This window comes from Pituophis catenifer, unplaced genomic scaffold, assembly GCF_029215685.1.
Source record: "Pituophis catenifer annectens isolate HBS135680 unplaced genomic scaffold, rPitCat1.0.hap2 SCAF_16, whole genome shotgun sequence".
NCBI lineage: Eukaryota > Metazoa > Chordata > Lepidosauria > Squamata > Colubridae > Pituophis > Pituophis catenifer.
The window spans coordinates 3107000-3122272 of NW_027256896.1; the positions used below are offsets into that span (position 1 = coordinate 3107000).

A 15273-nucleotide genomic window follows, 5' to 3' on the forward strand; every position below is an offset into this window, starting at 1 on the left:
AAAGGCCATCTCTCCTTGGGAGTGGCACCCCATGCTTGGAATTCCTTTCCCAGGGAAACCACCCTGGCATCTGGCCACAGGCCCTTTCTGGGCTACAGTAATATTCTTTCCTCTGACAAGGCTTCAAGGATGGGGGTGGGGGGGTGGGCTTTAAATCAGAACTAAGCCACCCAAGCTCCCATTCATCAAGGGGCAGAAGAGAGAGGGCAATGAGCGCTCTGCCACCCCCAGAGGTAGAAATGCATGGAAACCCCCAACTCAGCCCTGCCCACAGCCATGAAGACGTCAACCCCACTCTGCACACCTCCTCCTCAGCCTGCAGATGCAGGAACTTGCTGGCTGGTTTGGGGGGGGGTAGGGGGTGGGAGGAACAGCCCGTCCCTGGGAAACCCAACTTCAAAGCCCAGCATTTTCTCAAGCACTCTGGGCACATCTGGTTGACATAATGTTCCTCCTCATGTGAAGACATTTACCCCTCTCTGGAATCCTTTAAGAACGACACTCGGGCCCTCTGCTAAGCGACTTGCACAAGGTTCTCAAAGCAGCCTCTGAAAACAACAGGGCAGCCTGACCGGGCAGGCTTCTGGGCTCCAGGACACCACGTTGGGGACCCTGTTGCAAAAGGGCTGCAGGAAAAGACTTCCCCGTTCAATCCCACTTCTAACCCACCCATCACTAGAGTGGGCTTCATTCTGCTTTCCTCTCCCCTGCAACCAGCAGCCTCTCCCAAAACTTACAAAATTACTCCCCCTCTACGCCCCCTCTCTAACAAAGTGGACATTTCCTGCCCAGTCAGACACAGGTGCATACTTTGTGTCATTGTCTCTTCTGCTGTGGCTCCTGCGTCTTCCTTGCTGGCATTCGGCACATCCTCAGCCCCACCCCCACCAAGGCTTTGCCCGCCTCAAGAACACAGGCTGTAGCCCCCCGTCTTTCAGGCCGTAACTGGGGTGGAGCTCAGGGCAAAGCAGCCTGCCAGAGGGAGAAGGAGCTGCCTATGGAGCTCCTCAGTCATCCAGGTCATGGCTGTCCCAAAGGTGCTTTTTCAAAAGGCAAGTGGGCTTTGGTTTTCCTCCCTTCAGTTCTGAACGGAAGAAGCTCCTTGGGTGAGAAGCGAAATGTCTTCAAAGAAAAACAAAATCCAAACTGCCTTTTGAAAAGCACCTTTGGGATGGCCTGCTGGGATCTCTTTTTGGTAACCAACTGAACAGACACGCTCAGGGGCAAAAAGGCTGATGGGTTGGCTTAAGAGAAGGTTGCTTGACAGGTGTGGTCCGCCAGCAGCCTGTGGAGCTGGCAGCGGAGTCGGACAGTAAGGAGGCTGGAGAGGAACATAGGCCAGTCCTGGAGTCTGGGGAAGGCTCGGACGAGGGCTCTGCATCGGAGGTAGCGATGGGGCCAGGGCCATGTAGGAGTTATGCACCGACTACGGAGCCTCAGGAGTCGGACATCAGAGAGGCAGAGGAACAGGAGAAGCCTGTTCCTAGTGCGCGCATGCGCAGAGCTGCCAGAAGGCAAGAACAGTTAAAACGAAATGGACGACTCGGGAGTAAGGCCTGGAGATGATTGGCCCCTCCCATAAGGCTTAAAAGAGGAGCAAAGACACGTGGGCCCTTTGCAGGAAAGCAACCTTGTTAATTCTGTTCCCAGTCGGCATCTCTGTTTGATTCTGGAATCCGTGTGGCTTTGCCAAGTAGGTGTTTGGCAGTGTCAAGGGAGATAAAGGTTGGTGATTATCCCGAAGGACTTCTTCCGTTTGCAACTAATTGGGACTCAGCTGTGAATGAACGTAATTCACAGTTGTTGCAATAAAAGAGGTTTTTGGGACTACTCGTGTGGGACTACTCAGGAAGCCTAAATCACAACAATAGGTGAGCTGATTCCATGAGTGGATCCCCAAAAGAAGGGGTTTAACCCAGGGCCGGGCATCAACTCTGGCCCATCTGCCACATTATGGGAAATCCCAGTGGAGCCAGTGGGCTCATGGTTATCCCGTTCAAAGAACCAACATGGATCGGTTGTCAAGGGCCAAGCCATACCAGCTGCCCCTGGCACAGACATGTGGCCCTGCCATTTATGGCTTTTTGGGGAAAAAACGGGCTGTTTGGGATTCATAATTGACTTGAATTAAATGTGCTGGAGGAGCAAGGCCATGCAGCCAAACAGGCTGAAAAGCTCTACTTTTCCTCCTCTTATTTTTTTAAAAATAAAAAAGTGGTTTCAAATTCACACCTTGCCAGATTCCCGCCCTCCGCTCGGCCCGTTTTAAGTCATGTGCAAACAGGATGGCGGGCTTAACTTCCAGAGATAATCAATGGTTTCTCCACCACGGAGATGCTTTGCCAGCCACAGTAATGAAGTCATCTCAGAAAGAGCTTTCACAGCAAGAAAGCCACGACAAAAATAGACAAAAATAACTTGCTCGGGCAATCCGGCAGGCTTCTCCTCCTCCTCCTCTTTTTTCTCGAGTTACAAAAATACGCCTAAAGGATAAGCAACCATGAGCTTTTGCTCCTCCGCTACTGGCACTGCTAACCCAGAGACTGGTCTCGAAACAGCCACCTCGCTTGCTGCCATCCCCAAAGAGGCCCCGAGGTGTTCCTGCTTCTCATTCAGCCGTGATCTCACTGCAGAAAAGCAGCAACGCCAGGCCCACCCACCACTGCCCCCCTGGCACCAGACCCCAAAGAGAGGAGAAGACGCTTTGCCTGAATAGCCCACCTCACATCATCCATCATCCATCTCAAGGTCCCCAGCAGCAACCAATCCAGCTCTCTCTCTCCCCCCCCCCCCCCGGCAGTTGCTTCAAGAAAAGAAAATGTAGGTAGATCAGGGAGTCATCAAGCAACCACAATGTGTGTGTGTGTGTGTGTGTGTGTGTGTGTGTGTGTGGTGTGTGGGGGTCCTTGGCAGTCACACGGGGTAATGGGAAACAGATTTCCCTGGTGTTGCTTTCCCACGTTTCCCTCATTCGTCTCCCCTCACTGAATTGAGCTGAGAGCAATGCTCCACCATGTTTACCTCACAGGGTGACTCCCCAAAACAAAATGGATGCAGGGAAGAGGGTACCACAACATCCCTGAGGATTGGGGATGGTTCTGCAGCCAGTGAGCAAACAAGAAACAGCAAATAGAAGGTCAAAGGAACAACTTTTCAAGAAAAGGTTGGACAGTCATTTGTCTGGGGTGGAATAAGGTCTCCAGCCTTGGATGAGGGGTTGGACTAGAAGACTTCCAAAGTCCCTTCCAGGACTGGGCCCTCCAAACAATCCAGAGATCTGAACTCCAAGGCCCTACAAACATATGTGCCTCAAAAGTCTTGTTCTGGTCCCAAGGAACCTCCCAAAATTTGGGCATTTAATAATCTTAATAATTTCATTCTTCATTATAATGTATCTAGGGAAAAAATTATATACATGACTGGAGACTAATCACTGTATTTAGATGACCTAAGTAAAAATGGCATAAAGTTAACTTTATTTTCTTTCATGCCTCCTCCACCTACTTTGGAACATCCTCTGCAGATACTCCTAAGTTGTGGAGAGTGGACCATCCTTAATGATAGACTGACCGATCCCTGGTTCTCTCACATGAACACTGGTTTAGAAGAAACGTCTATGGTGTATTCATAGCAGAAGAGGGGTAGCTTCATCCATCCTTGTCAATTCTTAACACAAATCTCTCCCAGCCCTGTTGTTTGTCTCCAACCTTCTCTGTCCCAGCAAAATGAGGAGGAAGTTAGGTAAAGAACTGGCAACAGAAGATCGGAATATTCCCATCTTAACAATCACTCCTCTATACATCCATCAGCAAAAATGCTTGAATTCCAGTATCATCCTTTAATCAAGAATAACAGAATAAAAGAGTTGGAAGGGACCTTGGAGGTCTTCTAGTCCTACTCCTGCTCAGGCATACCAAAGGATACCATCCGAAACCAAACCATATATCTTACCAACCAATGGACATGTTATTTCCAGCAACTGCAGCGTTTCTCAACCCTAGCAGCTTTAAGACTTGTGGACTTCAACTCCCAGAATTCTCCAGCCATCCATGCTGGCTGAGGAATTCTGGGAGTTGAAATCCACAAGTCTTAACATCGCTAGAGTTGAAAAACAATGAATTGGACAGGCCCTGTTTTTACTAACTTACCTGGTGACACTGGACACCAAGAAGTTCTGGATTTCGGGGCTGCTGACAAAGGCCAGACTTCCACTGCCGTGCTCTTGGCAAAGCCTCTGGGCCTCCAGCCATTCTGCTTTTTCTGCTCCAAGCCAATAGCAGTGGCTGTTCCCAGGGAAGACCACACTGTCCGAGGGGCAACCAGGAAGGACCACTGCACAGAAAAAAAAAAGGCATGAGTGAGCTTTTGGACTGTGCACAGAAGAGACAGTTTCTGGCTCCTTGAAACTACCAATCCATTGATGATCTGGGAGAAACACCAATTTTGTCTAAACCTCAAAGCTTCCTCTATAAAGCTATGTCTCCTTTTCCATCCTCTTTTGATCTGTGCAAGGTCAAAAACATTCCAGGAAAGATAAAGAGTTTCAAATACTGAGAAGCAGATGTGTCAACCTCTCTTTTCATAAACTCAGGGTTTAAGCTGTACCAGAGATACGACAGGCCCTTAAGTCCTCATTCGCCCAGAATACTTAGCACTGGTGAAATCCTGAGCCAACAAACCTGGAAGGGCAGAGGGTTGCAACTTTAAAGAGGCTCATGCTACCCGGTCTTGGGCATTTTCATAGATCCTCTTTCTCCCTGAGATGGCTTGCTTACTGTTGTGGATAATAGGACCTCACAACAGCCTCCATCTCAAGCTGAAGGCAGAAATCAGATCAAAGCAACACGTACAGCAAAATGCTGTTAAGACTTTTCAAGGCTTGGTAGCTCTAAACTAGAAGTTGTCTCTTGTACCCTAAGATATTTTCAATTTGATTTCTTTTGATTGTGGAAGGAAAATTAGAGGTTAGGAACAAGTCACTTTATCTTTCAGGCTCATTTTTCCCTAACAATGAGAAGATCTTCAAGAAGAATTCTCCACGAATCATGGTTCTTGGAGATTCGAGGCTGGGGAAGGATGGCTTATGGCAATGCCCTCCACATCTATGAGAACCTGCCCCAAGGGGGAGATTCAGAAGGAAGAGTAACATTGCCCGCGTAAATCCAGTTGGCAGAATTTTTCGTTCAGATCAGTTCAGAATGAAGACAGTTAGGGCCCATTCTAAGCTTCAGCGTGGCTCACTCACTCCTCACCTCTTCCGGGCTCCTGGTCCTGGATAGTGATGTTATAGGCCACCGAGAGGCCGGTTCCTCCACGATTCCTTATATGTAACTGTAAACTTTCATTGGTCTTCACCAAAGAGGGACACTGAAGCGCCATTTCCTCCGGGGAGGCCAGCACCTCGATTTCAGTCTGCGACGAGACAAACCGGTTGCCGACGAAAACAGTGGCTGTGATGTTGAAGAGTCCTGGCAACGTGTAGACCTGAAGGACGGTGGTCTTGGTGGTATTGAAAAGCCCCGTTTCATCTCCAAAGTCCCACTGAATGGTGCCCACAGCAACCGGAAGGTGGAGAAGGAAAGGCACCTCTTGGTAAACACCACACAGAGTCCCCGGGCCCTCCAAGGACATGGGCAGCACAGCCGGAAAGACCCTGGAAAGCAGCGTTGGGCCCCCACAGAGGGGTCCAGCCAGGGGCCTGGCACAGAACGGCAAACAGCCAGAGGAAACGTTGGGCTCCAGGGCAAAGCCACAAAAGCAGTCAGCTTCCTCACTGAAGCCCCCATAGTCTTGCCCGTCGGCATAGCAAAGTGCGCTGCACATCTCCTCCGTCAGGTTCTGTGGCAAACGGGAAGTGAATCGGATGACAGACTCAGCTCCGCCTGTGCTGTTGTCCGGCAGGCAGGCAACGTAATTGGCTCCTGGAAGGAGAAGCAACAGAAGCACAGCCAGGTCAGGGAGCCAGTCCAACACCTGCCATCTTACCCCCACCCACCCCCACCTGGGGATGCTCTCTACAGAGCAGGTCACGGACCCCGTAACTCTGGGCCATGCAACCCCAGAGAGAGAGGATCCTGCTTGGGTGAAGTGGAGGGAGGTTCCCTAGGCTAGGAATAGTCAACCCCACTAGTCGACCAGACCAGGAAACTCCACCAAAAGGCTAAGACTCATTTCACTGAGATTGGCTGTAACACAATCAATCTGATGTTATTATTGTGTTATTGTGACTCAGGTACACTCAGACGCCGAAATACAGGCAGTTACGTAGATGACCCTACACAAAAGTTGGCAGGTTTTGACCTTCCTCGCCAGCATTGGTCAACTCTGAACAGGATCCGTACCCAACGTGGTGTCTGCCAGGACTCATTGTTTAAGTGGGGTCTTGTCTCTACCCCTCAATGTGACTGTGGTGTTCCTCAACAAAATATCCACCACATTGTGTCCGAATGTCCATCAAGAGCTTACACCAGCCCAATGTCAGATTTTTTCAACATAGATCACCCTGTCCTTGAATGGCTGGGTGGATGGGACATTAACATTTGAACTACTATAAGTCCATATATTTGCCATACGCTAAATAAATAAATGTGACTCAGGTCTCTACCTCCTCCCTGTTCTTATACTCCCTGTGAATCAATCTATGGAGACTCTCAACCACCCAGGTCATGCTTGTCCCAAAGGTGCTTTTTTTCCAAAAGGAAACCTTTCTTGTTTGGTTGTTGTTGTTGTTTTCAAAGAAAAAACTAAGAAAGTCCAGTTGCCTTTTGGAAAAAAAAACACCTTTAGGGTACCTGTGAATCAGGGAGAGATTCACCTGAACTGCTTCTTGTTCCTCTGGACTTAAAAAGAGAGTTTCATCCTCCTTTGCCTAGATAGTGATCCTTGTAGACTTCTGTCAAGATCACCCTCCACACTCTCAACAACACGGGTGTCAAACACAAGGCCCGCGGGCCGGATTCAGCCTACAATATAGTCAGATCCAGCCCACGGAGCCATCCTGGAAAATGTAAGGGGCCGGCCCGCATGGCTTGAGCCCAGTCTACCCAATGCAAAGAGGAAACATGCCAGCACTTTGTGGAGTGGCGTCAAGCTGGCCACACCCACCCAGTTGGCCACACCCAGTGAGTGGCATCAAGATGGCCATGCCCACCCAGTCGATCACACCCGCCCAGTTGGCCATGCCTGCCCAGCCCCCCGAGGTCAACCACAGCCCTGATGAAATTGAGTTTGACACCCTGCTCTACAAGAACTTGTCACATTTTGCAGTGTATAGTTGGGCCAAGCCAGACACACCAACCTCTAAGAAGCAGACCAGACCAGGATCGGGGGAGGGAAGTGCTCAGTTTGGGGGAATCCCAATGAGACCAACTGGGAAAGTCCTGAATACCCACTAATGTGAGACAGATAGACAAGGTTCACAGAATACAGGTATTCTCCAACTTACAACCACAATTGAGCCCAACATTTCTGCTGCTAAGCGAAACATTTGTTAAGTGAATTTTGTCCCATTCTACAACCTTTCTTGCCACCGTTAAGTGAATCACTGCAGGTGTTAAGTTACTAACACGGTTGTTAAGTGAATCTGACATTCCCATTGACCTTGTTGTCAGAAGATTGCAAAAGGAGATCACATGACCTTGGGATGCTGCAATCATCATAAATAGGAACCAGCATCCAAATTTTGATCAGGTGACCATGGGGATGGTGCAACGGTTGTAAGTGTGAAAAACGGACACGAGTCACTTTTTTCAGTGCCGTTGTAACTTTGAACGTCACTAAATGAACTGTTGTAAGTTGAGAACTTCCTGTACATGAAACTTGGTGAATTAAACCATGTGATACCCTGATACTCTCCTCTTTAAATATCCTTCTCACATTTAATCTAAAGTTACATTTCTTTCTCCTACTTTTTCTCCTACCCTCCTCTTTTAATTTCCTTGCTTCCTTGCTTATTTTTCTTCATCCCGAAAACCAACAGAATATTGGACTCAGAGGTCCATTTATGTAAAAAGGTGACCTGTACAAAACTGGGGCCCTGTTTTATGGGCCCTGATTGTGGCTGATTGACTTCTGGGCTTCTGCTCTCCAATGCTTCCTTCCCCACTGCTGACCCACATGCCCCGGCCCTTCTCTGCCTTACCGCAAGTAGCGTCACTGAAGGAGACGTTGAAAAGCGGAAGGTCGGCCAATTCCAGAGGCTGAGCACACTGAGTCTCGGACGGACGGGACACCTTCACGTTTCTCTCTTCAACCCAACGGGGGAGCCAGGCCAGATTGCAATCACAAAAAAACGGATTCCCACTTAAGTCTCTGAAAAACACGGGGAAAATACAGGGTGATAACAAAAAAAAAAAAAACCCAGCCTCTTCTCATTCTGCAATAACTACTGAAATACAAGTGGAAGGATGAGGGAGAAAAAACAGAGGAGGTTTTCCATACTGACCTGCATTCCATATTCAAGGCATGCTGTAGCACCACCCTAGCCAAGAAATAAAACTCCACATCTTGGCATTAGCACAACTGAATTTAGACAACTGTGGCTTATTCAACAAAGCATGGTTAAAAAAAATAATAACAATGTGTGACTCCAGCCAGTGCGTGAAATTACTTAATTGCCTAGAGTTCACAAGTAATGAGACAGGAGACAAATTGCTTATATAAATATTTAATACGCTGATGGTTGAATTTGGATGGCTTAAAGAGCCATGGTGGCGCAGTGGTTAGAATGCAGCACTGCAGGCTACTTCTCTGACTGCCGGCTGCCAGCAGTTTGGCAGTTCGATCCTGACCAGCTCAAGGTTGACTCAGCCTTCCATCCTTCCGAGGTGGGTAAAATGAGGACCCAGATTGTTGGGGGCTATATGCTGACTCTGTAATCCATTTAGAGAGGGCTGTGAAGCTCTATGAAGCGGTATATAAGTGCTATTCATTCCTTCCTTCCTTCCTTCCTTCCTCCCTTCCTTCCTTCCTTCCTTCCTTCCTTCCCTCCTTCCTTCCTTCCTTCCTTCCTTCCTTCCTTCCTTCCCCCACTGCCAGAAGTTCGATCTTGACCGACTGGCTCAAGATTGAGTCAGCCTTCCCAGTGGTTAGAATGCAGTATTGCAGGCTAATTCTGCCCACTGCCAGCAGTTCGATCTTGACCAGCTCAAGGTTGACTCAGCCTTCCAACCTTCCGAGGGGGGTCAAATGAGGACCCAGATTGTTGGGGACAATAGGCTGACACTGTAAATCGCTTAGAGACGGCTGTAAAGCACTGTGAAGCGGTATATAAACCTAAGTGTTACTAAAGAGAGGTAAAACCACTTCTCAGAGGTTATTATATTTCCTCAAGTCCGTGATGCAATCTTGTGAAGAGCATCTGCCAAGGAACAGTGATGGAAGAAGATGGCCATGGTCTCTGGACTTCTGAAAGTTTTCTTCTTGACTATTGCATGTAACAGGAGGCCTCACTTTGGCCTGATCCTGCTTATTTATTCCCATACATTTTTGTCAGTCTTAATTTAAATCAGTACTTGATAGGTGTTTGATTAGAAGTTGAAAGCAATCTTGGAAAATGGCACTGGCAAGGCCACTTCAGTTACATTACCAAGGAAACAACATGGATATGCTTGTGCTGACACCAGACTAGCTGGATTGAAAGGAGATTTTACTTGATATTTTGAAAGGGATAAAGGTTATAATTACACTAATCCTCTTTAGAATAAGTGGGGGAGTTTAAACCTAGACATGATGAAAACTGTATGATTAGAAATTTTATTCATTTGATATTTTTATTTAACAGCAAGCATGCAAAGCATTCCCTGTCAAGTCATAATCCTGAGGAAATTCATGCCTTAGAACAGAGGTCTTCAAACTTGGCAGCTTTAAGTCTTGTGGACTTCAACTCCCAGAATTGAAGTCCACAGGTCTTAAAGCTGCCAAGTTTGAAGACCTCTGCCTTAGAAGGAAAGGCTTACACTGTTGTGGTCCTGATGAAAACACACAATTTTTAATAAGATATGTAATATAACGACTCAAATAAGCTGCACTGCTTTCTTCTCCTCCCCCTCTCCCCCACGTCCCCCCCAAAGCAGGTAAAAATGGATGCAGCCAAAAACTAATTCAGGAATTTAAGAATTCCAGAATCCTAAGGCCGCATCCCAAGGGAATGAGAACATTTTTGAAAATATAAGATAGTTCAGCACGTTGACTTACATTTCAGTTAAATTAAATAAATTATCAAATACTCCATCTTCTATCGAAGAAATCCTGTTGTTGCTTAAATCTCTGCAATCAGAAAAAGACAGAAAAGGGCATGAGTACAAATGAATACACCTTTTCTTCTCTCCACCCCCACCCCAACCACCTAAACCTCAGGTACAGATCAGGGGTGAAATCCAGCAGGTTCTGGAAAACCAGTAGTGGAAATTTTGAGTAGTTCAGAGAACCGGCAAATGCCACCTCTGGCTGGCCCCAGAGTGGGGTGGGAATGGAGATTTTGCAATATCCTGCCCCTGGGGTGGGGTGGGAATGGAGATTTTGCAATATCCTTCTCCTGCCACGCCCACCAAGCCACACCACGTCCACCAAGCCAGGCCCACAGAACCAATAGTAAAAAAATTTGGATTTCTCCACTGGTGCAGATCATTTTTCATTGGAAAAGGGATAGAATAGAGATCATCAGACGGAAGAAGGCTGAGCTGTTATGCATCTCAAAAGAAGGAAAAAAATTACAAGTTTTGATGTTCCAGGAATGAACTGGTGCTGCAGCTGTGCACAGGAGGGATCTTCCTCCTCACATCATTTACTTACAACACACACCAGCACCCATTCCTGGTTCTCATGATTATATGGCCTCTTCCAGTTCTGCTTAGCATGTTCTACTGTCAAAGAAGCTTTATCATTTAGCGTCTTGTAGTTTACTCCCTAAACCAAGATTAAAGCAAGTTAAGGCTTAGAATCAGAATGGAGCTGGAAGGGACCTTGGAGGTCTTCTAGTCGAGGCCCCAGGTCAAGCAGGAGATCCTATACCATTTCAGGCAAACGGTTGTCCAATGTCTTCTTGAAAACCTCCAGTGATGGAGCATTCACAACTTCTGGAGGCAAGCTGATCTGCTGGTTAATTGTCCCCACTGTTAGGAAGTTTCTCTTCCATTAGCATGACTGAAATTACCTGCAAAGACCTCTGGATTTTTAGATCTTAAATCAGAGGTGGGCTTCAGCAGGTTCTGACCAGTTCTGGAGAACCGGTAGTGGAAATTTTGAGTAGTTCGGAGAACCGGTAGTAAAAATTCTGACTGGCCCTGCCCTCATCTATTCTCTGCCTCCCAAGTCCCAGCTGATCAGGAGGGAATGGGGATTTTACAGTATCCTTCCCCTGCCATGCCCACCAAGCCACACCCACAGAACTGGTAGAAAATTTTTTTGAAACCCACCACTGTCTTAAATCCCAATGTTCCCATGTAGAGGTGAATCTTCTGTGGCACAATAGCCTTGGTTCACACTTGTCAGAAGGAATCCTTTTCTGGTGTTGTCTTAAGTCAACATTTCCCAATGAAAAGGGCCAACTGCTGTTGGTCAGGCATGGCCTTCCCATTTACCCACTTCTCCCTTCCAGCAGAGAGAAGCCAGGGAGCTTCAGGAGCATTCAACACACTTGTCCTCTCAACTCTTTAGGTCTAAGACAACATCTGAAAGTTTGCCCACCTCTGTCTTTAGAAGATGTTGCTTGTGAATTCAAAACAAAGCCCGCCCACTTTGGAGAGGTCAAAGGAACAGGAGAGCTGAGGGGTCTCTGAGCTTGGTTGTTTTCTTGCAGATGTTTTATTAGCAGAAGTTTCATTCTGATGATCCTACCTAGTTTGAGTAATGAAACAGCTGCAAGAAAACAAGCAAGCTCAGAGAGGACCAAAGACCCCTCATTTCAACTCAGAGCTACAAATATTCTCCCTCAATGGAACAGGAGACCTGTAACCACCTTCTGAGAGGTCCCGAGCCCATCCAAATTTAGCTTGGAACATGCTGTTGTCAGAGGCTATTTCATTGCTTTGCCGGACAGTGAGAGATGTCCTCTCACGGTCCGGCATCATGAGAGGAATATGAAGCCCAGCTAAAATGGCAACCCCAGACTCACAAAACTACACAATGGAAAGAGCTAAAAGCAGTTGGCTTTCATGACAGGAATGTCAGTCCTCCTCTGAGGAAATCATAAGGAAGGAAATCTCTCAGAGCAAGGCAGACAGAAGATTCACTGGGCCTGAGGAATTTATTTAATCCAAGGAAAAAATGCAGTGATAGAAAATATGGATTGCCTGAGAACTGGCTCTCATGCTTAAAAGCTGCTTTTGTCCAACGGCCCCAGACATCCACAGTCGTAGTTAGTCTTGCTGCCCTGCTAAGCCTTTGACAAGAGATGCAACATCTCCAAAATGGTAGGACTAGGACATAGAACACAGAATAATAGAGGTGGAAGGGACCTTGGAGGTCTTCTAGTCCAACCGTTGCTCCAGCAGGAGACCCCATACCATTTCAGACAAATTTATTTATTTATTAAATTTATATTGCCGCTTATTCGCCCATGGTGACTCAAGGTGACTTACAGAATATAAAAACACATTTAAAACAATAAAACTAATACAAAGAATCAAATTAATTAATATAGTATAATATAATAAAATCACCCCCTACCCCCATGGCTGTCCAGTCTCTTTTTGAAAGCCTCAAGGGATTGAGAACCCACAATCTCTGAAGGCAAGCCATTGGTTAATTGTTCTCACTGTCAGGCAATTTCTCCTTAGTTCTAGGTTGCTTCTCTCCTTGATTAGTTTCCATCTGTTGCTTCTTGTCCTGCCTTTTGGTGCTTTGGAAAATAGGTTGACCCCTTGTTTTTGTAGAAACCCTTCAAATATTGGAAAACTGCTATCATGTCTCTCCTTCTTTTCTTGGTTTCTGGCCTGAAATGCTTTTCTTGATTTCAGTTTTGAAGAAGCAGAAGATGGCTTATCTATGGGCAGCAGCCTTCATACAGTATCTGACTAATGCAAGGGTTGTAGGAATGAATTATCCGTGTTTTCTTTTTCGAAAAGGCCTATATGGCTCTTCACTTCAAAATAGTGTGAAACAGCATAGCTGAAAATGGCTGTATCTGACTTACTGCTTTTCCCACAAGGATCTCAAGCGGGAGGAACACTAGGCATTGTCTGACACCTTGAGTTACTTACAAAGTAATATAGGCAATATAAAAATCTAATGAATAAATAAAATAAAATTTTATTCCTTGGCTCTTGGTGTTTCCTCCCCTGGTATAGTGATATATTCTTGGAATTATATTACATTACATTATTACTACTTTTTAAATTGTTGTAATAAGTAAGTTGTTTGTTGCCTAGAATTGCTTGGATGATTGAGGTAACTTATATATTGAACTGCTGCTGCTGTTGCTGTTACAATTAAAGGCTCAGACATTGCCAGAAAAGAGAATCTGGCCTTGGAAACAGGATGGATTCACATTAGGAATTCAGCCCTGAAATCCCATATTTGGGTCATGTTTATTTTTTTCCCAGGGTATCCATATTATGACTTAACACAGCACTGGGCATAAATTGTCTTCTTTGCTTTATCTGTTGCTTGCTGCTTTTATTTTATTTCTTCATTTAAAAGGTTCACTGTATGTAGTCTCCCATTTTATATCGAACTCTGCGCTGCCCTTTATTAGTAATAATGTTTTTTACTTGTTTGTTTGATTTTGGTTTATCCTGAAGTATGAATCTATCTATTGTGGCTTATTGCAGTAGTTCTCAGTAGTTGCCAGAATGTTATGATTTAAACCTTGAGTTAAGTCTTGGGGATCTGTGGCTGCGGTCTGTGGCCACAAAAGGTATTTAAGAGGAGTCCATGGTGAAAAAAAAGGTTGAGAACCACTGGCTCATTGGATTGTGCCGACTAAGCCACTATAGTTTGTTCAGGAAGTCACAATTTAAAATTGTAGCTTTCCTAACCCAGCTTCTATCATCAATGAAGCATCTTTCTCGCGCATCTTGTTCACACTTTACAGTCTTGTTTTTGCATTGTTTCTAAATTCTCCATCAAATTTGCAGCCATAGAAATTAAGCCAATGTTTTCTCAAAATTTCGGGTGTTGGTGAACGTTGGTGTGTCACCCAACACGTGGCATGTTACCTTTGACACACATGTCATGGGTACACCATCACCCAGTGGTGAAATCCAATTTTTTTACTACCGATTCTGTGGGCGTGGCTTGGTGGACATGGTGTGGCTTGGTGGGTGTGGCAGGGGAAGGATACTGCAAAATCTCCATTCCCACCCCACTCCAGGGAAAGGATACTTCAAAATCCCCATTCCCTCCCCATTCTGGGGCCAGTCAGAGGTGGTATTTGCCAGTTCTCCGAACTACTCAAAATTTCTGCTACCGGTTCTCCAGAACCTGTCAGAACCTGCTGGATTTCACCCCTGCCATCACCACTTTAGAGCAGGGGCTCCCAATCTTGGCAGCTCTCAGACACTTGGACTTCAACTCCCAAAATTCCCCAGCCAACATGCGATCTCATCAGCCACTGTCTCCATTCAAGCCATTCAACCAGAATTGAGGACTAGAAACTTCTTTAAATTAAAACCCCCGGCTGAGATTCCCTGAGTACAATGTAAACGTTCTTCTTCAGCAGAATTATGCAGAATTATTTGCAGGGCTGCAAAAACAGGATATCTCAAAAGTACTTACAGTTTTGCCAGAGAAGTCAAGTGCAGGAACACTTCAGCATTTAAGGTGCTGATCTTGTTACTGGAAAGATCCCTGGGGAGAAAAGGAGCAGATTAAGCTTGTTATCATCCGCAATTATGCTTATCTCTGCACTCCGAACAAGAAGCTGGAAAACATGGATTTTTTCAGCTACCAGTTACTCTGTGTCCCTCTAATGCTGGATTATCCATGGGGAGAAATGAACCACCATATTCATAAAAAGAGCCCAGAATATTTCACTGATAAAATGCATTCAGGAGGGATAAATAAATATAATGGGTTGTGCTGTGAACACAAAACAACAGTTATTTTAGGAAAGTTACATAAAAATCCATTCCTTAAGTTAAAACCATTTTTTGAAGCCAAAGAAATCCCACTCTCTTTAAAGTAGTTTCTGTGGGACTACTGACAGACCAACTATAAATAGGAAAGCAGTGCCTTTCCATGTTAAAAAGGAAGGATGAAAAGCAAGCAATTCACTGTTCCCCGCATTAGCAAATATTTATGCTAGTTTCTTGTCTCTTCCAAAATGTCCCCCTT

The 15273-nt window shown here is 45.9% G+C and overlaps 1 protein-coding gene across 2 annotated transcripts in view; it reads right to left on the bottom strand.

The window, feature by feature from the left end:
- The window catches only part of PKD1 (polycystin 1, transient receptor potential channel interacting), a 112534-nt gene extending 97766 nt beyond the window's left edge, over positions 1-14768 (bottom strand). The window contains exons 1-5 of one of the 2 annotated variants that reach the window (XM_070955275.1): positions 14716-14768; positions 10195-10266; positions 8141-8310; positions 5253-5921; positions 4149-4332 (exon numbers count right to left, since the gene is read on the bottom strand). In XM_070955275.1, coding sequence (XP_070811376.1) covers positions 4149-4332; positions 5253-5823 — 755 coding nt within the window. In that variant the 5' untranslated portion in view covers positions 5824-5921; positions 8141-8310; positions 10195-10266; positions 14716-14768. Of the gene's footprint in view, positions 1-4148; positions 4333-5252; positions 5922-8140; positions 8311-10194; positions 10267-14715 lie in introns of those variants that run through there. The other variant, XM_070955274.1, reaches the window with a different exon arrangement.
- Positions 14769-15273: the final 505 nt, after the last annotated feature.